Source organism: Aythya ferina, assembly GCF_964211825.1.
Source record: "Aythya ferina genome assembly, chromosome: 12".
Taxonomy (NCBI): domain Eukaryota; kingdom Metazoa; phylum Chordata; class Aves; order Anseriformes; family Anatidae; genus Aythya; species Aythya ferina.
The window spans coordinates 5,853,593-5,880,632 of NC_140308.1; the positions used below are offsets into that span (position 1 = coordinate 5,853,593).

The 27,040-nt window shown below is 40.7% G+C and overlaps 1 protein-coding gene across 1 annotated transcript in view; it reads right to left on the reverse strand.

Moving 5' to 3' along the window:
• Window positions 1-834: 834 nt before the first annotated feature.
• LOC311443355 (uncharacterized protein) overlaps window positions 835-27,040 on the reverse strand; it is a gene marked incomplete at its 5' end in the record, with an annotated part of 39,944 nt that continues 13,738 nt past the window's right edge. Inside the window, one exon of the mRNA XM_084533433.1 lies at window positions 835-1,971. Coding sequence (XP_084389559.1) covers window positions 1,885-1,971 — 87 coding nt within the window. The 3' untranslated portion in view covers window positions 835-1,884. The remainder of the gene's footprint in view (window positions 1,972-27,040) is intronic.

A 27,040-nucleotide genomic window follows, 5' to 3' on the forward strand; every position in this document is an offset into this window, starting at 1 on the left:
CTCAGACCCTGGAGAAGTGAAAGAAATAACAGAAATATAAAGCTGGGAGAGTTCTGGAGGGGTCATCTGGTCCATCCTCATGCCCCAAGGCAAAACAAGAGAGGCTTAGGAAATCCCCAACACATCTTTGTTGAATTCATTCCTTAAAACCACCTCACGATGGTATCTTCACCACTTCCTCGGGTGGCCTATTGCAGTGCTTCTACACTCTGAACCATAGAACAAGTTTTTTTTTTTTCTAATATTTAACCTGAATTTTCTGGCCTGAAGTTTAAGCCATGCAGAGAAATGACCAAGATGGGCAGGGGAAAAAAAGGCTTTCTGGTGACAAAGAGGAGCTGGACAAAGGCAAGGAACATTTAACTGAAAAATGGACTTGAAGTGAATGTAAAGAAGAAAGGCCATGCAGACGAGAACATGTAGGTCTTTGCACAAGGAAGCGGCTAGAAGGAAACATCATCTGGGAGGGAAGGAGAAGAGCCCCTGAGAATAATTTTTCAATGATTTTTCCATTTCTGTGTTTATCCTCTTCATAACTTGTTTCTCTTGCATCTCTCCATGCTGCTCAGCTTCCCCCTACTAAATGCCATGTGCTTTCTCCCTGTACTTACTTTTTTCTTCTTCTATGGGATTCATTGACCAAACAATATACTCAATTGTCAGAAATCAGCATGTGTAGGAAATTTCTGAGGCCAAACATGCAAGCAATGAGCATTAGTGACTATAGCTGCATGCATATGCCAGTAGTTGTGCATATTAATACTTCTTTATACCTTGTGGGCAGCTAAAGAATGAAAATGTTTAACCAATTTCACATAATTTACATAAAAACCGGCTTTTAAGCATCTGTTTATTAATCCTCCCAACACATCCATGCAGTAATGGTGGTCCTAGTTTACATGAAACAATGAGAGAAACCCAAGTGGATAGAAGATGAAAAAATAATTTAAAAAAATCAAATCAAAATTAACATTACTAAGATCTTGCATTGTCAAAAGAATACAGGAACTAAAGTGTTAGCAATTTATTATTAGCAGGCTTCTGGTGAAAGACAAAAATAAAGTTTTTATGACTTTGGCTTCTTAGATGTTGCAGTGACATTTTAATTTAATCGAAAGCTAATAATTTACTAGTTCCCCACTTCTGAGTAGCAGAAAGCCATTGCAAGAACAGCAGTCAATTTTCAGCTCTATTTGTGTCTGCATCGTGGTTAAAAAAATCCTCATTTCAGGAGACCACAAAAAACGTGGTGAGGTGATCACACACAATAGAGAGGCTGAAGTTATCAATAGAGCAATTTACAATAATTGTATTTGCAAATTGAACATCATTACAATAACAATAAGCATAAAATCCTGAAAAGATACTTGATGCTCTTGAGTAATTACATGCAATTAATTTGTATCTAATTCCAGACTCTGGCACGCTCTGTTCTAGCCTTTCTCAGAAATAGTCGCTGGCAATGAAAAAATAAGATGCTGCCCAGGCCACCTCTGCTGGGAAAGCTTTATGTTGTGCAAGAAGGGCTCAGATTTGGCAAAAGAAATGGTGAGTCTGAAGGGAAATGTCTGAAGGATCGCAGTTTGTCCCATCTGCTTGTGATAGCAGTATTTATGCCATTGTTCCAGTTCAGGTCTTTGGCTCTCCCTTCTCACGTTTCCTATGCTGGCTCATGCTGAAGGTTCCCCCATAGACAGTATGGTTATATCTGTTTTGCTGTGGCCAAATCAAGGCAGGGAAGAAAAGACCTTAAGGTCTCAGCTAATGTTTTCTTCTCCTATGCTGATAAGTAAGGAGTAAAAGAATTTGATCCTCTTCTTCCCAAACTGATGAATGCTTGTCGCCAAACAGTTTATATTCTCACAGTGTTACTGAAGAAAGGAACTAAGGACCCTGCAGTATTTCTGGACCATGCTTCTTCTCTGGCCATTGATCAGAAGGTTTATGGAGATCTTCAGAGCCAAACACTCCCTGAAAAAAAAATAAAATAGAGAGAGAGAAAGACAAAAATTGAGTAAGAGATTTTAAAGAGTGCAAAGATTTTAGAGTCCAAATGCAAAAATGGCTCAGAATGCAAGGACTTGGTTTCATGAGCATATATTTTAGAGAAATCAATATTATTCAATGTGTCTTGGCATAAAGTTCTGTGTCATAGCTCACTACTGGTATTGATTTTCATCTACTGTTCTTTTTAAAAGTTCAGTTTCCACTTTTAAAGGAAGAATGGGGGTGAGGTGGAGATTAGGGAAATTAGAAAGAGGGTAGCTGGCACTTTTACTGCTTCACTTCTCAATGCACCAACCTACTCATGGCTAAGATGACTGAAATCATTCATTAATATATATTGACATATTTTTTACCTCACCCGCAATCAGACACAAGGAAAAATGATGTGTTCACTTGAGTAAATGGCAGTTCCATAGACTACTTTGGTTATTTTGGGAGATGCACATTGTACTGCACACAAGTATCCTGAGGGGTACGTGAGTGCGGCAAAAACCTCCTTAGCTTGCTCTTAGCCTATCAGAAATGATGTCTTGCAGACAAGAATTCACCAAAAAAATTTTGGCACTCATCCTGAATTATCCAAAACATCACTGCTATCTTGGAAGATATTCACAAATCAGCATATGGCCATTCCATCACCTCTAGTCATTCTGTGTGTGAGGAGATGCAACAAAAATATGGAGGTATGGAACAGAAGGACTTCTGCCTTAAACTATTGCTCATCTGGGTAGGAGAAAATGGGATCCCACCCAGGCAGAAATACTGGCACTGTGGAAAGGGCCGGTGGGCGTGCAATGGGGCTGGGCAGAGCTCGGGGCAGGCTGGGTGAGGTGCTGGGGTGGATGGGTGCCCGCCTTCGGTCCTGCAGGCACTCCACGTGGGGATTTCAATATGAAAGGCATGCAGCTGTGTGCATGCTGCCAGACCCAAAATCCCTGTCCTCTGCTGTTTGTTGTTATTGTAAGCGGCCCTGCACTGCTTTTTCTCTTGAGCAAGCATGCGTGTGTACATATATATATATATATAAATACGTATAAGTATAGGTATGCATATCATAGAAATTAAACCATACAATCTGCAAGCTCAGCTTTGATGTTAACACAGTAAAGCAACGTGCTTTATTTGAAATGGCTTGTGAATAAATATTGTTGCAGGCATCACAAAATGAGAGAACTCAAAACTGTTCCACACCATAGCGTGGAGGCCCAGTAGAACTGGGTCAGTGGTATAGCAGAAGGCAGGAGGAGCCAGTTGCTAATGACTCAAAATACTGAACCCTTAAATTAGAAAGCCTTCTCTGAAGGGTTCCTGAGAGTAACCTCAATCTGACATTAAGGGAGATCTGTTCAACCTTCAAGCTTTTTCTGGAGGGAGCTGGTGTAGATGACAAAACAGCGGTCTGCCACTGCCTGCTTGCTTGGAGGGAAGCATCTAAAAGTAATCCAGACTTAGAAATGAGTGCTGGAGTAAAAGCAGCAGTGGGAAAAGGGTAAATCTCCCTGAAACTGAGAGCAGTTAGCTGCAGCAAAGCTTTAGCACTCAAGTTTTTTCTTTTTTGCATATGCATCAGATGTTGCTGGGAAGGTGACACTCAGAAACGTAGTCGCAATTGTTTGTTTTGGAAATTAAGTTCTGTGCTAAAGGACACACACACCTCGGGACTTCTAGCTCTAACAGCTACTTCGGTTTCAGTAAACTCAGTGAATAAATGAAACGAGTGAAACCAAAAAAAAAAAGCTTCTGACTCACATCCTCTCTCTCTTCTGACTGTAATAAGAAATGTCTTGAAAGCAAAATGTACCATTTTATGTTATCAATAAACTCCCCATAGAGTTTATGATAGAGTTATTTCCCTCTGTCTGAACACTAAGGAGATGTCAGGGACAGAAAAACACTAATTTTTTTACCCGTTTCAGAAATTTGGTTGTGCAGCTCGGAATGAAACTGCGCTAAAGGAAAACAAAGTATAACCTGAGAGAGAATAATTGATAGCTTGGTGACTAGGGAGCTAATTTAACAGGTTGGAGACCCAAACAAAAATCCCTAAACTACCTGCAAAACCTTTGTCTCAAAATTTGTACCTTTTGGCCAAAAGTTATCATTTTGACAAAGCAGATTTTTCAGCAAAGGTCTTTTAAACAGCTCACCAGCATGCTAAATCCTCCTCTTCTCATTCTCCACTTGACTTCCTCCAGTGTTTAGGGTTGTAATGCCAGAACAGCAATAATCAATAGCCCAGAAAATTGTAGTATTACATGTCACTGTAATGACTCGAATGCTAGTATTTGTGTTAGCTTCTTATCCAGCTGTGGTGATGCCTACTGATTGGAAAAGAAGGGCACTTGCAACAAAGCTCCTCTGAAATTATCCTCCCAACGTGTGCACGCAGCAGCTGGGAACCTTGTGATAACAAGCAAGTCAATCTTCACCTCCTCATTGTCTTCATTTAATCGATGGGTGGGTCTATCGCCTGCCCAGAGTATTTGGCAGAGGAGCTTTCCCCCATTTGGCTCTAGGAAAGAGGGCAAGGGAAATTGGGTTCTCTTCTGTCTTGGGAAACCAGCGCTCCACATAGTCTGAGGGATTTTCATTCCAACCTTTTTATTCAGTGGGATGGAAAATATTGAAATGTGATTACATGGAAATTACATTGAGATGTGTGTGATGCACAGAATTGTGTTGACTGTGGCTTCTGTCATTTGCCTGGCAGATCTCATGGATTCAATGGGGTTTATGCTGGAGTTTTGTTTCTGAATAATGTTTCCCTGTCTCTTTTTCTCTTCTAAACTACTGTATTGCCTGGTTTCCGGATCTCTAATACTTCCAAAATGCCAGAAGAGCTGTTCATAGCCTCCTAGAGCTTAGATAATATACACATCTACTGCACGCATTGCACAGGGTATTGGTGTGTGAAGCAAACTGGAACCCTGTGGCTGCATTCCGGCATTTCATCTTGTGTCTGTAAGGGGTCTGCTGGTTTTGTAAGAGCAGCTGGCTCCTGGTGGGCCACAACAATGCAGAATGCTGGGAACCAGCCCAAGGACCCCACCAGACTGCCACCTGACAGGCTCCAACAGGGCTCCAGGTCAGGAGGAGCAAAGAGGATTGTATTTGGGGAGGTTGTTTTTCAGAAGAAGTGGTTTCACTTCACTGAAACAGGGAATCTTTACAGGACAGGGCATTGTCTTTATGGGACAGCACATATCATTCAAGGGTTTGTTTAGTCTTTCTCTGGTCTTGCTTCCCTCTTGTTTAATGGGTGATTGTTAGGCTTTTCTAATCAATTTCTTAATGGGAAGGTAGAAACTTGCTTTCTTTGCCTCTTATACCCCTTTGAGGAGCTCTTTGTGGTCGTTGAATTGGTTAACTGGTAGAAGACCCAACAGTTACTCTTCTCTGTCAAGTACTTTCCATAGTTTTGGTAAAAGAGCTTAGAGCAAATGTGAAGCTCTGTTTCTCTGGCTCTGTTGTATTTCTAGAAGTGGTGGAGGCAAGCAGTGCAAACCCAGGCCAATGCACTAAGTTTCTTTTAGTAACAAGGGTGGAAGATACATTCGTTCTCCCTGATCAGTCCTCCAAAATGTGTGCGTTTTCCCATTCCCAACCGATGCCAAGTCTCTTCTAGAGCTTACAATGGATGCCTGTGGGCTGAGGACATGATACAAAGTGTGATGTCACCAGGGCAACCTTCCTAGGGCTAGAATGAAATTCTGGTGAGATCAGATTAAATCATATGTCTTGCTTTCAATAAAGCATGTTTTCTTCTCCCCTCCAAGTTTGTCTTTGGAGATGACAATGAATTCCTTTGATACAGGCAAATGAAGATGGAGCAAATTCTGCTAAACACTTTTATAGGAGCTGGCTTTTGTGATTTTTTTTAATTATTTTTTTTCCCTCAAGAATCTCTCCTATGTATGCTGCTCTCATTACATATAGAGCTCTTTGCTGAATGTAGTTAAGACATGGCATTTTAAAGCCTAGAACTGGTGTTTCTTTTCTTCAAGAGGGTGTTAACAGGAGGTTACCATTATACATGCATTTTAATATGTAACTCTCTATTGTAAACAATTCACTCTCAATATGTCTGGCTTTTGTTTGCTGTAAAGTTATACATTATATTTGGATTAATGATTCACTTGGCTGTATAGTAATTTCTCTGTATAGGTACAATCTCACTCAGTCATCCTAGATTATTTTTTAACATAATCTAATTTAAAAAAGAAAACCTCATCCCTGTTTATAAAAACATTATTTGTTCCTGGCTTTCATACATGTTTGGAGGAAAGAAATGAGTGATACTGAATAATAACTAGCACTCAGTCTCTCTAACCACAAATTATGCACCTCTATTTGCAATTTATTTTAAATGTTCGTTGTTGTTGTTTTAACACTTTCTCTTTGTGCATTCTCTCATCTCTCTGTGCAGAGTTTTATGTTCATAACTCTGCTGAATCCATACCCAGAAACATATGTACCCGAGCTGGATTGTGGAGTGTGAGCTCATGTAAAGGCACAAGGGGCAGCCAGATGCTTCTGTGGTTACTGCAAGATGGGGCTCAGACTCATAAACCCGTGGGTGGAGAAACACAAAGACCAAGTATTGCACCACCCAGCACGACCCAGTCCATATAGGAATGGGGGTGTGTGAGTATTTGTTCTTGGTATTGGAGCAAAGAGGAAACAGGGAGGAATTATTCCCAAATGTCTTCCTCCCTCTTCTCTGCTGGGGTGTGTCTTTGAGATATGATGTAGCTCAGTGAGGAAGAACACACGATCTCATCTACATCTAACAAATATTTCTGAAGAATTAACGCAGAAACCTTTCTGAATAAGAACCCTCTTATGACAAATTTATTATGTGGAGATGTTGGGAAGCAATCTTTGGATGAACATGCTGGAAAATGCTGATCTTCCACTGGAAGGAAGCTTTTGTTTTATATGTTTTGGATGCTGGATCAGGGTAATGACATCAAAGGACTGTGGGGTGGTATCTCATTCTGCATGTGCTAAATGTGTTTCCATCAGTGTTCAAGGCCTGCTGTAAAAACATCAAAATTAGAAATGTTGGTCACCAAATGACCCTTAGAAAAGGCAAGTAAGGCAGCTGTGAACAGAACCTCCCCGCTCCTGTTGACACAGGCTGTTCACAGTGAAAGGGGGTATGATATTATGATATTAAAATAGCTGAGGCATATTGCTGAGAATCCAGAGGTAGGAGTTTGGGCCACTGATAAGTAGGCTTTTGTTAGCTCAGTCAGTAAATTATATGGTTAAAATCCTGTAGGTTTTCCTTTTGTGGGTCATAGAAATAAATGTGACTTAATGGACCAGCTCCCTGGACATCCCCATGTTGGACTGTGCAGAAGACCCAGATAGCTTCATGTTCATGTGTCTACATCCACAGCTGCTCAGTTCACAGTGTAACTGCTCCAGAGAATCTACAAGGAAGGTGCCAGGAAATGGGAGCAGTACCAGTGAAATCCCATCTCCATCAAAACAGAGGGCAGCATTCCTCAGATAAGGGCTCCCACTAACCCAGCCTCCTGCTTGCCCTCTCCCCCAAGAAGTAATGTTGTGAACTAGGAAACAAATCAGGTCTGTTTAATGGTGTTGTCTCGTCAGCCATAGATCTAATGCTTGCAGAAACCAGACTATATTCAGGATTACTGATGAAAGATGTTTAACCTGTTAGGAAGAGGAAAATAGTCTCTTTTCAGACATCACAAAAGATCTAATCTATTTGATCTTGTTTTTAAGCAAGATCAATAACTTTTTCCAATTCTACCCTTTCAGAAGTCTACAGATCCAACCTAATATTATGAAATTGAGAGATCTGTCTCTACTTTTACCCAGAAGCAATGTGTAATATACTGAATCCCGTAGCCAACTTAGACAATAACATGGAAATGGTAGGGAATACTTTTCATTAATGACCATTACTGGCTGCAGAGTTGAGCAAGTCCGGCGTGGAAAGGCTCCAGGCAGCTCTGAAAACCAAAGGAGGAGTTTGTTAGCTTCAGAAATTGAAGCATGAGAGTTTATGGGGATGAGATGACCTTTCATACGAGCACAGCATGGTTGGGAAATGAGTGTACAGGATCTGAGTTGACTTAATCTTATATCTGCCTTTTCTGCTGAGGAGCACCAAGCTACTGTATGTAACATAAGCCGTGGACTAATACTCCCACGGCTCAAGCTATAAACCCAATGTTTTAGCCAATTTATGGCTCTTAATTGTGGATGAAAGGCATATGAAGACACTATTTACAGTCCAAAACCCAGGAAAGATGAGCTGCAGTTCACAGAAAGGAAAGCTGAATACATGCAGGTATGTTCAAGCAACAGATATGTATACGGGAATATATGAAAGAATTAATATCTTCAAAGAGACCCAGGGCAGAGAGGTGGCTTCAGCACAGGCACAGCAATGTGGAAAGAAATAGTGAATGTAACATTCTGGTGTGCTAAACCGAGATAGGTTACTTCCCTCCAAAGACTATTCAATATGTAGTGAATTTTTTTCATTCTAAAGCAAGGGAAAATGTTGGAAACCAAGTTGAGGAAAGAGACTTTTCTTTTAACATTGTGATATGTTAACTATGTTAAAAAAGAAACCTTAGTTTTACTAGAAAAATGAGTGCCCCAGGTATGGCTGTGATGGAGAGTACAAAACTGTCTGTACTAACCTAGCTCCTTCCCCATCAGGCTGATTCAGCTGGAGCAGCATGGTGCTTTGCATTTCTGAAAATGAAGCCACTTATTCAAGAGGGTCGAGTAAACAAGTGTAATTGCACCTGTAGTTTGAGTTCCTCCATTAATGTATGTTCTTACACCGTGCTTTTTGTAGCCCCAGCAGCAAGAACGAATTGAAATTACACACGAAAGAGGTTTCTTTCATCTCTTCACTGCTCTGCTAGGCCGCAGGGCGATGCTGTGAGCCTGACTCCTTGCTATGTTCTTCCAGTATTGTTCTTTATTATAATCAGCTGGACCAGTGGTCTTGGGACCTAGAGTAATGTAACAAAATTATTTCATCTCTGGACATGAAATTCCTTTGAACTCCCTTATGCTGCAGTCAACTGAGTTGTTACCTTCAAACAAGCTTGCACTTTGCAGCCTATTTTTTTTTTTTTTAAGATATCTGAAAATCTTCTGAAAATGTTCTGCTTTCAAAAGCATTACTTCAAATCGAGAACTTGTCAAAATTATCTTCTGAGGTGGGAACCCTCAAGTACTCATTTCCTGAAAAGTTCAGTTTTGCTAATCACAGTCAGATGCTAGCCAACGTAACAGGTCCTCCCCAGGCTAGTAACAGCCTTCTCAGAAATCTAACTTCCCATCTCCTGTGATAACATTATCTTGGTAGTGGCTTTGAGTAATTTTTGTGGATATTTACATGGTGTCTACTGACTTGCCTCCTGCCTTTAAGGGTCTAGTCCAAAGTCCAGTGAGAGATTTTCTTCTGCCTTCAAAAAGAATAAGATAAGGCCCTTGAAAAGATCATTCATTTAGGGAAAATATGTTCTTTCTGCAAGTACTTACATGCTGCTGGGTTTGCATCTTTGCTAAAGGGATCGCAGGCTCTATAGTGTATGTGTGAGTCATGCTGGTGAATCAGAGTTTTCCCTGGTTTTCAAACTGTGGTTTTCTTTGTAATAAAGCATTCATTGTATTTTCACAGCTAAAGCTCTACCATCACTCTCATAGACATATGAACTAAAGGGAGAAGCTATCCATGGGCTTAAGTATCTTATGCAAATAATAGGGGCAGTGCTAGATTTATTTATTTATTTATTTATTTATTTTCAAATTGGGTCTCTTTAAAGGTCCAACATGAGTTTCCTGCACTAGTTTCAAAACACAGGAACAGTTAAGCTGGTAGGTATTTTGGTCAGGAGTCAGGCATTTCTATCAATTAAACTACCTTCTGTAAATCTGAGCTTTCTGGACAAAATAATGCACCTATTTTTCCAGAGAGTAACTCACTGCTACTCTATGATGGATGTGGAGTTCAACAAAAAGCTTGTGATGTACTGCATGGTGCTAATTATCTGGTATTTTGCTGTTCTGTCTTCATCCTTCTCTCTACAATATTAATCCTCTAGGCATTTCTGTTGTGGAAATAGTCTTGAAACTGTAGAAACAAATGCCATTTGGGGTGTTTGGCTCAGGTTCCTGGTTAGTGTAAATCAGAACTGACTGATGTGTATTTGTATTGATATTTATAACCTGGGAATCCAGGCTGTTATCATCTTCTTTGTCCATTCACAGGATAGTCTGGGACCTCCAGATCCCAAAGGATATATGAAGCCCCCCACTGTATATTTCCTACAATCCTGCCACCCCCGACAACTAAAATACTGATGGGAGATGAAGTTGATGAACCTCCTAGATCCTTTCCTTGTTAGACATTGTGATACATCAAGTTGTTTGCAACACAAAATTAGTTCATACCAGATTTAAAAAAAAAAAAAAAAGCCAATTTCCTTAATCATTAGCAAGAAAAAGAGAACAGAAATAGAGGAGAAAAAGATCTGAAAAGATTTTGGAACAACGGTTTTTAGGGTGTTTGATTTACTATTCAAGTGTGCACAGCTGCTGCTTGGGGGGGAAAAGGCACCATGCCAAGTAGGAGAGACAAGGGTAGAACAGCAGCAAGAGAGGAGAAGAATGTTTGCAGACTGGGCTATTAAATGGGCTTGGAAATAGTTTCCCTCATTCTTCCCTGCGTAAAAAACTTGTCTGCTTCAGAATCCCACCAGCTCAGACACCACCAAGGCATTGCTGGTGTCATGTGCTGGTGGCAGGACCAGAACCCACCTCACATTGCTCCAGAAGAGTTCTCCCTAAAGGTGCATTTGGCTGCATTAGCCATGTCTGTATTGGCAGTGTCTCCCTCACACAGTTGGGTGGGAGATATGCAATTATCCTTTTGGTTGAAACAACAGCAGTCAATGCTCCCTGCAGTACTTTGGGCTTTCAGCATGACAGGAGCGCCATTAGGGCTGGGACCAGAAACCTTTACCAAAACCGATCACAGTGGCTGCTTCCTTACTCTACATCAAGGATGTCTCCTTTTGGTCCCAGAGAGTTGTTATCATTCAAACATTGCTATGCTTGCACAGACACAGATTGACTCAATCTTAATAGCATTGATCAGCTTGCTCAGGTGACAGGACTAAAATGCAGCCATTATTCTGCTTCTCCCGCCACTGGGCAGCTAAAACTTTTCTCTGCTTCCTTCAATGCTATTTTAGTTGTTTGCATCTCCTTGGTCTCGCTCACGGTTTGCACTGTTGGAAGGTTTTAGCAGCACTGTGCTCTTACTCTGAGATGCATGGGCACGGGCTGATCCTGGGGCAGCGGGGCCAGTCTGCTTGCTGCCAGCAAAGGGAGGCTCTGACCCAGCTTTCTGTGTGCTCTGCACTGATCGGTGCTCAGCAAGGGAGAAGAACTGGGTTTGTGTTACTGGTTTGGATTACTTTGTTTATGAGAATCTCGCTTTTAGTGATTAATGTCTGCACGTTATACAAGAGCAGCTTCAAATTTCTCTTTGAAGCATGGCTCTAGAAATACTGCCAGATAATATTTCTTCTCAGTCAAATGATTCCTTTTCTATGGAAAATGGGAATGCTTTGTCAGTTGCAAAAGATCCTAATATGGTACAACTTGTCATCTTATTTACAAACACAGCCTCTTTATTCCAGTAAGAGGTGAACACACTGCGCAAACATTGAACTGCTCAAACTTACCATAAAATAAGCTGGCACTGCCTTCCCAAGTGACCAGTTCAAACGATTAACCAAACCAGCTATTGAATTTCACAAAGAGGGCTCTGGACACAACATCTGCTTTTGCCTATTCTCTGCTAGTCACAGCTTTCTGATCTTCCAGCACTCATTTGGGAACAGGCTTTGGATGAGTTGGAATTACTTCTGTCTGATTTTTTTCTTAACAAGTTATTTCTACCCTTTCCCCAGTAGTTTAGGCACAATTTCTTTTACCTTTTGGGAAGTGTAATGTTTTAAGGATACATTTATTTAATTCCTATTGCTACTGGATTTTTGAGATGTGATTTATCATGCTCAGTGGTCATGACAAACACACTATAGCCAAGTACGAGAAGAATTATTTGAATGCAGATTGACATGAAGGAAATTTTTCAGAGGAGCTTATGTGCCTAAGGTGTATAAATCCCATTGACTTTGAAGTTTTTACCTAATATCATCCTAATGATCTTAAGAGTTCAGTTGTCTGGTTTACTAATTATAAATCCAATTTTCAAAAGCGCCCATCAGGCTTTTGCAAATGGAACTTAAGTTCTTAAGTCACTAAAGAACTTCAGAAATTTTTTATTTCATATCTGCAACATTAGTTTTCATTAAACCAGAATAGAAATCAGTGTGACTAGCAAACAGGATGAGCTGTGTATTAGGACCTTGCTGTCATCCTTGTTGTCTGTTCAGTCAGAGTGTGATAGTGTCAGGGGTACAGCATCTGGAAAAAGTGATCTGTGGTACATTGTACTTCTATCCAAACCACGGTTACCATCTCATTTTATTCCTTCTCATGTTTTTGCTCTATTTGGTGCGTGTTGTGTAAACTCAAATTCTTGTTTATGATAATGTTAGCATTTTAAAATTTTGTTATGGACTTTGCTTAGGAGATGATTCAGTGTCCCCTCTGTGATAAGTTGTGCTGAGCACCTTTGTGTGATCAGCTGGCCAGAGATCTCTAAGCTTTTCTTTGTCATCATGCTATAATGGCCCCAGAGGATGATTTGGGGTTTTGTCCCATTCAGTTTTAAAAGACCCATGTATCAGGGGTTTTGCATCACTTCCTGCTCAGAACTTCTTGTTCAATTTAATATTGGTTGCTGTTTAGAAATCTTATCAATTTTCAGAGTATTTTTGACTTAGTTTCATTCTTTGTCTCACTTTTTTGGGGGGGTGACTCCCCTTTGCCATTGTTTATTAAATTTAAATCCCACTGCCATTTGCCAAGTGTAGCAGTGTCAATGGTTAAATATGTCCTTGCAATCAAACCTCTTGAGAATGTTACCCATTAACATTGCTCCTGAAGAGATTTTTTTTTTGAGTTATTAATACCAATGCTATATTAGATGTAGTTATCAGTTGATATCTTCACCCACGACAAAATGTATTTATAGCTCCAGATAGATTCTCACTGTAATGGTTTTGGGGAAATATGAAAACAGATGTTTTAGAGCAAGGTGTTTTGTTGCTGTTTTTTTTTAGTATTTTTTTTCCTTTTTTTTTTTTTTTTTTTTTCCAGTTTAAAAATTTATGTGTGTATGCATCTGCCTTGCAATCAATTTGTGGTCATTTGGCTGTTTATCCTTTATGACAGAGTAATTCAGCTGGTCTGATTGATCTACTGATTATAAGCAACGAAAATGACAATAAAGGGCAAGTCTTTTTATGAGGCTGTGATTTTCAATTCAAGAGTTAGAAAAGAAAGAATCTCCTTAATTTGAACTGTGGTTTTAGGCTCCATTTTTCTTCCCTTTCCAGTGTGACACAGTTTTTCCAACTTGTGTAAACAGTATGCCAAAAGTTTTGGAAAACTGAAATGCCAACACCTGTGGTGATCTGTTCATCTGAAGGTGAATTTTGATCCACATTCCAGTGTTTCACATAAAACCACAGCCTCCTATTCATTCATTTGTATCTGCAATCCTGGATTTCTTTTCTTCTCCTTTCAGCCCCCCCTTCTTTTTTGGCCTGTTTGACTTCTCAGTTGGTTCACTGTGTCAAAGTTATGACAAATCTAATTTGGAAGGGTTTCCACAAATGGCACAGTAGATGCAGGCTAGTGGCCAGTAAATGACATAAGATAAATACCTAGTATTCCCCTCAAAAATATATTATTTTAGAGGAAGACAGTTGTGACTACAAAAGTATTCATCTTCCTAGTTTATATGCTTACAGGTGATTTCAGACAACAGCATCCTCTTTGCAAGTTCACTGAATTCTGGGAAGTGAACTGATCACCAATATAGCCTTCTCCTTTTTTTATAGAATTGAAATTAAATTCATCAGAACAATCCAAACACTGATTAAGACTAAATATTAGCTGATTTTGGTTGAGTCATTTTTTGTTTTCATCCTTTTCCTATCCGGTATCTCAATCTCATAATTACTTTTGAATGTCACATGTGGTACCACATCTGAAACGCTGCTTAAAATAAAACATGACCAATTATTGGTTTATTTACTACTAAATTAACATTGTCAAATTAAAATATTATCTAATTTTCCAAATGTTGTAAAGCTGAAGGAAAGAAAAATAAAGGAAAAGGTCTCAACCCTTTGGACCTTTCTGAAAAGGTCATTATTACAAATGACTAGAAATATGAATTTTATCCAAGTTAAGAACCAAGTCTGCTCTATGAGGCAGGGTGAGTTTCTAACTGGTTTACCAATTCATAGTTTTGGAAGCAGTTTGATCTTCATGTTCAAAGCTTTTCTGCAAAGACTTTGGTTCACACTTTGGAGCAGCCCCATGGTGATCCTTTATGTCAAGCATGTGGGAAATACTTGGACTAAATTGGTTTACTGGTTCACCAGAAGGTGGAAGAGGACTGTTGAAATCTAGGTGTCTCCCTGCAAGATTTTGGATGTGGCTGTAGTGGCTTAAAAACAGAGAAAACAATGCCCATCAATCCCAAAAGTTACTGAAATTTGTAATGCATTATGTCGTGCAGATCCAAATTAGGAGCTAACGAAAACTCCCGGTCTTTCTTCTCTGCTCTTTTCTGTGAGGTAATATGCTCTGGATTCACATGAACTTCTCAAATAAACCTAATCTAAAGGGATGACCTTGTGAGGATACATTTCTGAACATGGTTTCTAGCTACACAGACTAGGCGAGCAAGTCGGTCAAGCTTTCCTTTGGACAGCCATAAAGCATTCCCCAGTGGTTTCCAGGGGCAGGGAAAATTGCAGTGGGCCTTCTTGACATGCTTCAAAACATCTCAGCTCACCAATAACCCTTGTTTTAGGGAACATTAGGTTGTTAAAGATAGTTTAACAGCACAGAACTAGACCCTATGTTAAACCAGCTAGCAGCCACATACACCTACTTCATGGCAATTCAGCTGTACAACCTTCCCTATATAATGGGCATCTTTCTCTGTATAGGAAAACCCTTCCCATAAATGCTGTTAATCTCATTTTAACCATAGTTTTGTAAATACAATGACATGGTCAATGGTCCCACCGAGACCACATTTCCCAATAATGAGGGAAATGGTATTTACAGGAAAGATTTAAATATTTCTTTTGTACCAGAGCATGCATTTTTGCATGTCGTATGTGAACCCCTTAATACAACTATGACTAATGTACCCATCTAATTAAATTTTTACAGCATTCCAGTGTGTCAGTGTCAAATGTTTGCCTCCAGTTACCCTCCCCATAACACTGTCAAATAAACTCCTTCTTTTTATATTTAGTGCCTGCCTGCCTCCTTCCACACTATGTGAAATTAAGGCTTCATCATCATCCTCACGAAGACAGGAAAACTGCCTCCTGCTTCCTCTTGTCCCAGCAGTGACCCCTGGGCTTTTAACTTGCCATTTCAGGTCTGTTGCTCTGCAGAAGGATCACATATATTTTTATTCAGCTTGACAGGCAGGGATTAGAATTTGAATTTGGAGTTAGCAGATAATACGAATATGCATATAAAAGGAAGTAAACCATATATAAAACTATATATGTATATATTTTTTTTTCATTTGCAATTTTCCTAGTAGAAAAGTGGGGTTTTTCCACTGACCATATAGCTGTTTGGAAACGATTTGTGGAAAGATAAAGAAGGAAAAAAACAAGCTTAAGGCTAGTGATTGTTAGGACATCAAAGCCAGGTGAAAAGGTCCACAAGGCACCTTTAGGTTGTATCCCCCTAAATAACAAAAAAAGTTTATGTGTGGGGATAAAGAGGGATTACACCCCAAATCAGGCATCACCAGGAAAATAAAGACATTGTTTAGTTCAGTCTGTTTAATCTTCTCTTTACAACATGGGCAGGTCATCATGCAATCTCCCTGAATCCCTAGGTAAGCACTAAGCTGTTGCCTTTAATTAGTCTGCAAGTTATAGTTTGAATGCAGTGGCCTGACATCTCAATTAGGTATGCAAGATAAGAGTCCAATAAATGATTTCTCAAGTCTAATATTCTACGGTGAGGCCTTCTGGAGCACCGACGCAATGGGAGATCTCACAGTGCAGCAGATGCAAACTGGGGTATTCAAGATGTGCTGCTCTAAAAGCCCCACTACTTGCTGCTTTAAATGCCTGTTATTTGAACAGGCATTCTAGAAAATAACCTTTCATTAATATCATTAGTAGTAGACTGGGGCTAAGCCCATTAGCTGCTTAGGAGCTGTAGATATGGTCGAATCTACATGACAATAAGAGGTTGTTTTCTGAAGTTTATCAATCAAATGCAAATGAACATTTCAGGTTGAAAAGTTTCTCCAGCAGTAGATTTTCACCAAGGAGTGAACCGAGATGAAAGCCGGGACTTCTGGTGGTGCCACTTCCCTTTTCTGATGGGGAATGTTGTTCCTCCTGGCACAAGCTTGAGTTCTGCGCCTTGGGGTTTCTGTTTTTTTAGAGCACTAGGGACATTTAATTTTCTTGTGAATTACTGAGCATTTTTAACTCAAAACAACAACAAAAAACCCCCAAACACAACAACAAACAATAATCAATGGGAAAGGCATTTGTAAGTATGGTGGGGCTATTCATATGAGAAACTGAATGACATAATCCAAGGAATTGTTGAAAACAAGCCAGGCTCGATCTAGAGAGACTGAAGTCTTTTTTCACTTGGACCACAAAACAAGGTTTAGTTTATGTCAGAAGAGATTAAGAGGCAATAATGCAGCTCCTAAATTCAGGATGTTTAAATACCTAGTGGAAAGTGTAGTCCTGAATTTGGTGCTTCAGTTGCCAGGTAGAGTCTGAAAATAGCTCAGTGCCCAGGAATGGGATTTGTACAGATGAGGACAGTCAGCAGGAGACTGCCTAAGCAGTCTTATGGGAAATGCCAAAGGAAAGAGTTAGGGGTTTTCCTGTGGACCAAGCAGAGATCTTTCCCTTTTTTAAAATTTATGATCTTAAGTCTTCCATGGACACTTGAACCCTGAATCCTTCCCCAGAAGAAGGCTGGGGAAGGGCAGGGCCAGCAGGATGCTGAGACATCATTCAGGGCACCGCTTCCCTCCTGTCTTCTGCATGGTGGAATCCAAACCCACATCTTTCCTCATCCTGCTGAGCTTCCTCAGTGCACAACTGTAAGACTTGAGTCATTTATTCCCTCCCCGTGGAAAATGTTCCCCTTCTTGCAGAGCACTGCAGCATTCCTTGAGTGGGAGAAGGGAATACTCGTGCCTTGAGCCCCAGTAGATTTTAGGTGGCTCCAAGATTAGGAGGGGAGAATACAGAGGATCTAAACTGGTGCATCAATACCCACATGCTTCCTAAATTTCACATTCAGTGATTAATTCCTTTGGAGAGAGTACCTGAACTGCCGTGTCAGTGGGTAAGCAGCAAGCTGGTTCAAGCAAACAAGAGATTTCAGCAGGGGCTTACTCATAAGAATTTTCATATCTCATTAACCAGTTGATTCTGCAAACCTCCCCCCACTCTTTAATTTTTTTCCCCCATCTCTTTCCCTTGGCATGCTTCCTATTTCTCACAGCAGCAGCTGTGCACAGTTGAATAGTAAATCAAACACCCTAAAAACTGTTGTTTTAATACAATGTCTAAGATTTCCCAATTCTCTTTTCCTCCCTTATTTTTCTTGATAACCATTCTGGCTCATCTTTGTCTGGTAGTAAAATAACTAAATCTGGTAGCAAAAGCCTGACCTGTATTTTCATTTTTTTGTGGAAATTAGTGGGTAGGTTAGTAAGTGAAAAGCAAGTAATCCATGAGCAGTTTAGATAAGTGGATATTACAGGCTTGTGTTGTTAATTGGTATTAAATACATTTTTTAAATTACATTTCAGTAGCAAATGACTTTTCTCATCAGAGTCTCTTGTGGCAGAGCTATTTCTTTCTTCATCATGGTTATAAGTCTTTGGAGAAATCAGTGTACACGTCCCCCGCAGCCCTCATTTCAACCTCTCCCTGGGCCACGCCATCTGGCAGTGTCATCTTTATCCAAGTCCTCAGGTGCCTCTGTTGGCCTGAAAAATCTTCTGAAAGCAGGTTGAGTTCTCCATGTCTTAGAGACATCCTCTCTAGGACGAAAACACCTTCACGGGCTCCCAAAGGTGTTTGGAGGCTTCCCAGCCCATGGCGCAGCAATGGGGGTGGCTTTCTGGCTCAAGAAAGGGTGAATGAATCCCCATCGGCAAGGCTGCAGCTCTTTGAAACTGGTAGTTTGCAGTAATCAAGAGCTCAATCTGCTGAAGAAGTTACTGAACTTTTGTTATCTCTGTACAGCTTGGCTTGTCTAGTGTGGGACACACGACTTCTGATTACACACAGCACTAGGGTTTGGGTGTGGGTTTTTTTTGTTTTGTTTTTAATATGGGTTGTGCAGCGGGACCAGCCAATGGTAAGCCCATCTCACTGAAATGCTGTCTGTTATGAGTTAGGAGGAAAGCTGTTTTGATTATGCTTGCAATGTGCAAATTGCAGATCCAGTGCCAGAGACACTCTACCAGTGCAGTGAAACTGTACAGGGGGGAAATGTCCTTCCCTTCAAGAATGGCCTTTGTGATCCCTTCAGCTTTGAGAAGGACCATCTGAGCACCCCAGAGGCAGAGACAGGGCAGGAAGTACATACAGCAATCGCATCACAGTCTGAAGCAACATTTTTTTTTCTAATAAGTCTCTGAGAGCAGCAGAAAAATCTCTGTGTTGCTATCAGCAGAGCCGGGCTAATAACGTTGCCTTTGTGACACACTTGGTGACAAAAGCCAGGAAATTCAAAGATAAGGCCAAGACCACATCCTTGACTCCATCCATTCTGAGAAAAACAAAAACAAAAAAACTAAAAACAACAACAACAAAAAAACTTGATGGCAAGACAGGGAGAGGAAATGCCAGCCTTAGCTTAGTCCTCACAGCTTCTGTTGAGGTCCCTCAGAGCCTGATGGGGAGGAGACAGCCATGGCAATGCACAGCACTGCTGCCAGTAGTTGGCTGCTCGCTCCTGAAAGTCTGCTCTGATGGGGATGAAAAGAGGTCCGAAGTGTCCACTGGGAGCCCATATCCTTCATGGATGCTTTGGGTCCACACTGCAATTCTGTATCCCCTTTGGGTAAATTTCTGGTTGAAGCTGGGAGCCCTTATGAGGTACAAGAGAGGCTCTGGGAACCAAGAGATGTGGAAGTGTAATATAGCATCCTGGCTGCCCACTTCTCTTTTTCTGGAATGACTTATGGGGAAATCACTGCTACTACCTCTCTTTATGTTCCTGATCCCTTCTTGTGGGACATTATGCTTTTTGTGGCTTTTAGTTGTTTGAAGTTAAGTTTGTTATAGAGTCTTGGTGAGTGCTTTGTGGCTTATGGCAGTGTGTAGGCGAAGAAAAAGGACAGAGCTGTGCCAAAGGCAGTTTGGTCTCTTGGTAGAACCAGCTGTTAAAATCAAAGCCAGTTTCCTAAAACATCTTTAAAAACCACTCCAGCAAGCTTTGCTCCCTGCTGCTCAGTGCCCCTGTCTTCTCGAAGCCACACCACCCGTGCTTGTTTTGGCAGAGCGCTCTCCTCCTTTCCTACTGAAGTTGTAACCCCAAAGCCTCCGCCCATGGTCCCATGCCTGGCACTGGTTTCTGCTGGTCTGACAGCGCAGCCAGCAAGAGAACAGGGCTGGGAACGGGCTTTCTGCAGAACTTTCTGGGCTAAATATCTGTAATGTAGGACCACAGTGACTGATTGGCCCCGAAGTACATGTGTTAACAGTGTACAGCACTGCAGCCAGCATTAATGATTTGTGGATAGGCCGTAGTATTTCAACCAAGCAGATTAATACCTCACCTGGTACACGAGTCTTGTGCAGCAGCACAAGTTGTGCACTGTCCCCAGAAAAATATAACAACTGCTCCAGAGCCGCTACCATCTAACTAGCAAATAAATATTTCGGCACATGAGCTCATTTAAAAAAGTGGATTATTTCCTGATAGGCTACAACGTCTTCTCTAGCTACACACAGGCTGAGGGCACTATCTATAAAGCAGATTTTTGACCCGGTGGACCTTGGCTGGCAGGCAGATGTGTGTGCCCAGGCAGCAAGCTGGCGGGCTTGGCTTCGCTGGGAAGACAGCAAGCACCAGGCCTGGAGCAATGTCTTGTTTCATCAAATAATATGTCTTCCCCTTCCCACCCTGCTCCTTGTTTCTTCTTCTCTTCCCTTCTTTTCCAAGGCTTTTTCCAAGCAAGGAGCTAAAGACATGAATATTTAAAAAGCTTTAAAAAATGCTTTTGAGTTAAAAATTAGTCTATAAAATGACACTTTAAGAAATACCATACTGGGACTCCTTTTCCAGGCATGTTTGAATGGGAGGGATTTTACTTTTGCATTTAAGGGTTATCTTTCAGCAGACAACTAACTTCAGCCTCCCACCTCACAGACACCTCCAGATCTGCTCCAGAAGCCTTTCCCTCTGCCCTGACTTTTTCAGTCAAGTTTCTCCAAAGCACATTTCCAAGTCTGAGGGAAAAGGTTAAGCATTAGTTCCCATTAAAAAGATTGATTTGGTTGAAGTTAGGGAACCAGATAAGCTCAGAGGAATACTACCGAGATAGAGCTCTGCCTTCCCTTGCAGTTGGTGCTCCCCCTGTTAAAGGTTTGGTGCCTCCTACCCTAATCCCCCCAGATGGTCTGGTGACTACACTGACATTAGCTGGCTTCAGTCCACAATGGAAGGTGTCCATATCATAGGATTCCTCACCAAAAAGGACTCTTTTGTGCTGAAACACCAATTTAAGCTGAGATCAGAGCCTGTAGCAAATGGCTAACATCATCCTTGTTTCTGTCCATCCCATGGGGAGGCACCTTCATGCCATGAACACAAAAAGGTGAAGGTGATTCCCAAAAATGAAGCTGGGATTTTGGGGATAGGTGGGCTGATTTTCAGAGGTACTGAGTATTCTGTGCGGTTCAGCTATAATTGGATTTGCTACTCTGAAAATCAAGGCACTTCATTTTTTATTTTTATTTTTATTTTTTGCTGTGAAACACCAAGATTTAGGGCTTCATTTCAAAAAGAGGTTTCAAATATACCCAGAAAAGCAAGAGCCTATTTTAGATGATGCTAAGTCCTAACTGCTCTTCTGTGGTTTTGAAAATCTTTCCCACTCTCCCCAAATTTGAAAACATTGTCTTCAAATGCTGTCAAGCTACAGTTCCTCAGTAATGCTAAAATTCACTTGAAAGAATATATTTAAAAATGAATACACTCAAAGATTATGCATAGATTCTTATGCATGGATTCATAGACATTGTCTCATAGACAACAACTGCAGCATATTGAATCTCATATTGAAGAATCATTTCACAGTGCTTTACTGTATGTTTTAGTCCTATCTCTTTGCATCTTTATCAGAAGCCCATATATGTCATCATTCATCTCTCTCCTTGAAACAACAGAATTACAGAATTTGCTTTCTGAAAAGTGTTGAGGTACACTTTTTTTTTTTTTAATAAAACAAAACAACAACACAAAAAACAATCCTTCTGGCTCTAGAAGGGATCTGTGTGGGGATTTGCCCTTTGAAGAAGGTGAAGGGTGCAGCTGAAGTTCAAAATAATGTGGATTTGGGCTTTATCTAGTGCTCTCCAGGCTTGTAAAGGCACAAGAAATCTGGTGAATTAATCTACCATGGAGGGGGACGCTTTGCCACAACCACCAGATACCCAATTGTACTCAGGATGTTTTTCATTACAAGAACTTAGACTCTGCAGGGAAGGGGAAGCGGGGGGAGGAGGACTTCAAGCAGAAGCAAGCACTAGCTCTGGTCAAAAAACTGACGTCTTTGCAAACATCCCTTGCATCCCTGCATGGAAAGGGTTCTTGGGGAGATTTTTTAGAAAATCAACAGCAAGAGTCTCTTCTCCCCAGCAGTATTTCTTGATGATGACAGAGCCCCTCTTTCCCCTCCCCCCTTGCTATCAGCTGGCTAATCTGCCTGCACATTCTGACACACAGCTGCGAGAGATGAAAACTGTACTGTTGATAGATGAAACTTTGGATAAGATTACATGGTTTTGAATATCTTGATGACATATTTGTCTGAAAAGTCTTTTAGAGGACAGCCTAATATAAATGCACGGAAATGTTTCTAATGACTAGCATTTGTCTACGTACTTGGTTTGGAAGATTAACATTCACGTGTTCTTCGACTGTCATTTGCATTTGTATGTGGAGGCAAACTTTTCAATAATCACTTCTTCATGCCGAGAAGAGTTAACAATTTATTCAAAATACACAAGGCCAAATTAGTCCCTTCTGTACGGCTGGGAGCTTTGGTGGAGTTGCACCAGCGGTGGGTTTGGCTCTGCGCACGCTGCGGCAGCCGCAGCGACATACCCGCGAGTCTGACCTTGCCCGTGGTAATGACAAAGGTCCCCCCCCGTTAGAAAGACAGAGCACACTGCAGAGCAAAAGGCGTGGGGGGGGGGGGGGGGAATATAGCAAGGTCAGGACAATTGCATCTTTCATCTGTTTTGCCGTGCTGAACCCTGGGTTGTTTGCTATTTTGCACTGATAAATGAATGCAGCAGGACTTTCTGGAGTGTTTTCATTCTTATTTTCACAACACCTAGTAGTGTGGTTGGGTCTCCAGAGTCCCATTTTTCAGCTGGGAGAGGGCAAGGAGAGTTTTCTTTTGACAAGTTTGCTGCTTCCAGTGAGAGGGCAGTACCTGGGTGCTTTTGAATCATCCTCTGGCCTACAGTCTTCCAAATTTTAGGTGCCTCCATCACTTCAGACAGTTGGCCTTCAAGAACTCTTGAAGAAAAGAATCTTCCTTTCCTAAAACATGGAATTACTTCTGGAAACCTGGCCCCATTCAAGTCACGGCAAGGATCTATCTCTGTTCCCTGATCTCAGTTTTGCTATTATGTGAAAAATATTGATGGAGGAACTTGTCGAGGGTCAGAAAGGGCAGCAGCCAACGATACATTAACTTGTACCTTTACATTATGTTGTCTGCTAATCATGCAAAAAAATAACTGCGACTCATCTGTGCTGCAGTAATGTGAGGCTTCTTCCCTTCTGCTTCCTGCAGGCAGTATAAACTGAAGATACTGGTCAAATCTGGCCCCTAGATGATGTGTTCCAGATGTCTAGGCTAAAAAAAATGTAACCCAACAGTACAGAGCTGCACTTCTGAAAGGGTGGGGTGTCCTTCCCTAGGGCATGCAGGAAAAGGAGCTACAGGAGCCACTCGGTTCACAGCACTGGATGGTGCTCAGCACAGCCAGGAGAAGAGGCAGTACGTGGGAAGGGGAGTTGCAGGGCTGAATATTTTATGAATTTTTGTGAGGGTGAGGAAAGATGAACACTTGCAGAGACTGGTGGAGCTGTGCATCCCTGAGGGCTTTGGCCAGTTGCTTAAATATAAATGAACCTTTCGATCTGTCTTTCGTGAGCTCAAAACCAGCTCCATGAAATGTAGGTACCACGATGCACCACGAGCATTATTTGTGTACTAATGCTGTGGCATATATGGTTCTCTGGTTATGGGAAAAGACTCACCCCTTGGTGTTGCTCAGTACTGTTCTGAGCTGCCCATAGGTTGTGCAAACCCTGAAGGAGGATGCTGCACCCACCAGTGAGCAGGAAGGAAACCTCCTAAGCCATTTCTCTGCATGAGGAGAATTGTTAGGAGGACAGCAATGCACATCTCGATGGGCGGTTCATCTGTCCTCTTAACACACTCTACTGTATCATTTTCCAATCACCTGTCACTACTGTGAGACTTCTCATTATAGATTAGGTATTTTAGCACAGAAGAGTTATTTAGAGCTAAAGTTTCCCTAATATTTGAAAATATCACGATTACTTGGCTGCTTCCTCTTGAGTACTGCAAGTTTCTTAAAAAAGCTTCTGGGTTGAACATGCTTTTGTCTGGCAATGCTGTACAATCACAGATACAATTTCATTTTGCTTCCTTTTCACATACCACCATGTCTCTGTAGACTTGCATTGACACTCTTTCCCCTTTCGGAATATGTTGACATCTTGATGTCTTCTCCATAGACTCACGCTGACACAGTGTTAGGGACTTTGTGATGACACCGCAGCCCACGTTAGTGAATGGTGAAATAGCCCTGTCACAAGCTATATTATGAAATATCAAAACTGTTTAAAAATGTAGTTTTCCACAAAATAAAGGAAAAAAAAATTCTGTGGGTCTTGAGGACTTATCTCGAGGACTGATCTGCTCAGTTACTTACAAATGTGGATGCTTAAATAGAGCATTTTAACCTGTGAAAAACATAAAAAGCTTAATGCCCATGTATTATCAAAAATCACAGTAACCAGGAATGATGTTCTTGACTTGTGAAAACACCTTATGACACTTGTCCAATACAGGTACTTTAAAACTCTGTTGGAACTGGTATACGACACTAAATGTTTTTCTTTTGGAGAAGCACAATGGTCAAACTTGAACTGGCTAAAATCTTTGTTTTGTTTGTTTGTTTAGTTTGGTTTGGTTTCTGCCAGTTAGGATTATTCATCATGATAAATGAAGGATCAGGAGTACTTCTTTTCAGAAATAATGGCATAAATGACTCCAGTGCACCCAGATAATTTCTTCTGAAAATTACTCCAGCACACATTATTAATTTTTGCTGAAAATGACTTCGATGTTTGACAGGGTTTTGTCAGAGTTTATTAATGAAGGCCTCACTAAGTATGGAGACAACTGGTTTCTCTGTTTCTTGAGACAGTTATGAGAATTTGAAATAGGTAAGGTAAAGATGGGTGAGGTTGTCCAGGCTTTACCTCTTTGTTACTTTCTATAACCATTAAAGACTGCAACAAGTGCAATATAAGAATGAAGAAAATAATAGCTTTAAAAGAGGTGCAGCTGTTAAAGAGAATTTTTCCTGTTAATATTTGGGACAGTCATTGGATCTAGGATGAGATAACTTGGACAGATCAACAAGCTAAGACAAATAGTTTTGATTTCTTTGTTTGTTTATGGAAAAATAGCACATTTACTCAAGAATGTTGGAGAGGTGATTTTGTCTCTTAATCCAAAAAGTGATTAATAGTAGGGCAGGCAGACATGCAGTTGGAATTTGACCACACAGGACAGAGTTCATGAGACAGATTCAACCCTAATTTAAATGCTACATGGTCTAATGAACCTCAGTATCTAGTTATTTTCTCAAATGTCTGCCTTGTAGACACCTCAGAGCTGGAATCGGAAAATCCAGCTGTGTTCTTGCTGCTTCTCACAACACAGTGTAATTAGAATGTGCTGATAACTTTGTTGATGCATGAGAGATAAAAATCCATTCTACCTCATGCTGGTGGTAAAAACGTGGTTTCATCAGGAAAGAGAGAAGATATGAATTAAAAACAAACTGAAGAAGACAGTATCATTTTCACCAACATACTTCTCTGACATCACCAACATCAGCATGTGTTGTACACTGTTGCTTTGCTTCTTGCATGGCATTAATCTCAGCTGTGAGTCAGGACTCCGTGGTGCTAGATGCTGCAGAGAAGAAAAAGAAGTGCTTACATCCTTGGAAATCCTCATGTCAAGAAGCTGTCTACCTAGCAGCTCCCACTGCAGAGCACTTTGTGAAGAGCTTCTGCTACTCCAGAGTCATGTCTCTAAGGGAGCTCTTGTGCATCCTGGGACAAACGTGACCAGATGTCATGTCCCCTACTTGCTTTTTTATGAATAGGGGACATGACATTTAGTCAAGTTTTCCATGCTAAGAATTTCATGTTACATATTGTTAAAGATGACTGAAATAGGTTATGTACACATCAAGATGAGTGAACTTTTACCTTTCCTATTGCAAGCTATCCGTGACATCCTTGGAAATCATTGACTTCTTAGCTATTGACATTGTTGGGGGAAGGGAAAAAACGTTCATCTTGCAGGAAATGCTGACTCAGACATTTCTCAAGAAAATCTACTTTCTTATCTGAAGAAGAAAGATTCATTATTTGCTCATCTCAGTGAAATCTAATTGTGATATTTATATTCTGTATTAATTTGATTCAGTAAAGATTTCCAACGTAGGCAAAGAAGCCAATCGTAATAATTTGTTCTGAAGCTTTTATTACTATTGTGTTTTGAATGCAGGTATTAAAACAGCAGTGGAGCAACAGATGCTATCCCTTGCAGATTGCTAAAGATGCTACCTAGGCTATTCCTAAAAGAAAGAGCCCTTTCAATGGGAAGAAGTGGCAAGACTCCTGTTGACTTCTGTTCGGTATAGATTTCATGTAGTAAACATAGGGCATAATCTTGGGATGGTGTTACTTGCTGAGGAATGGTTAACATCATTTGCAAGGAACAGTTTTCAGTAGCTTTGACTTCTTTTTACTTTATAGTCACATTCCATATATAAAAGTGTCTGCTTTGCATTAAAAGCAAGTTTTCTTCTTAAGTTGAATAAACCTCCTTAAAAAGATGAGACTATTGGTACCAGTAGCTGTGATATGTGTATGTTTTTTCTACATTCTCAAATACTCATTGCAATTCCTACTTATTTTATAGCAATATCACACAATAAACATTTCTTTTCTGATTAAGGGATTGAAAGAGAACTGAATTATAAACAGTATTAATATAAAAGGGAATTTCTATCCGGTGCTCTCTAGGCCTGAGTTTATTTGACCTTAAACAATCAGTCTGAAGAAGTCACATCAGCTGCTGTACACATTCCACATTACTGAGGAATTAAATTAAGCAGCTTTAATATCTGTGAAATGGCACAGAAAGAGAATCATTCCAATTTATGGACTTTGTATCTGATTTACTAGTGCATGTCTAGCAATTCCAGAGCCACCAATT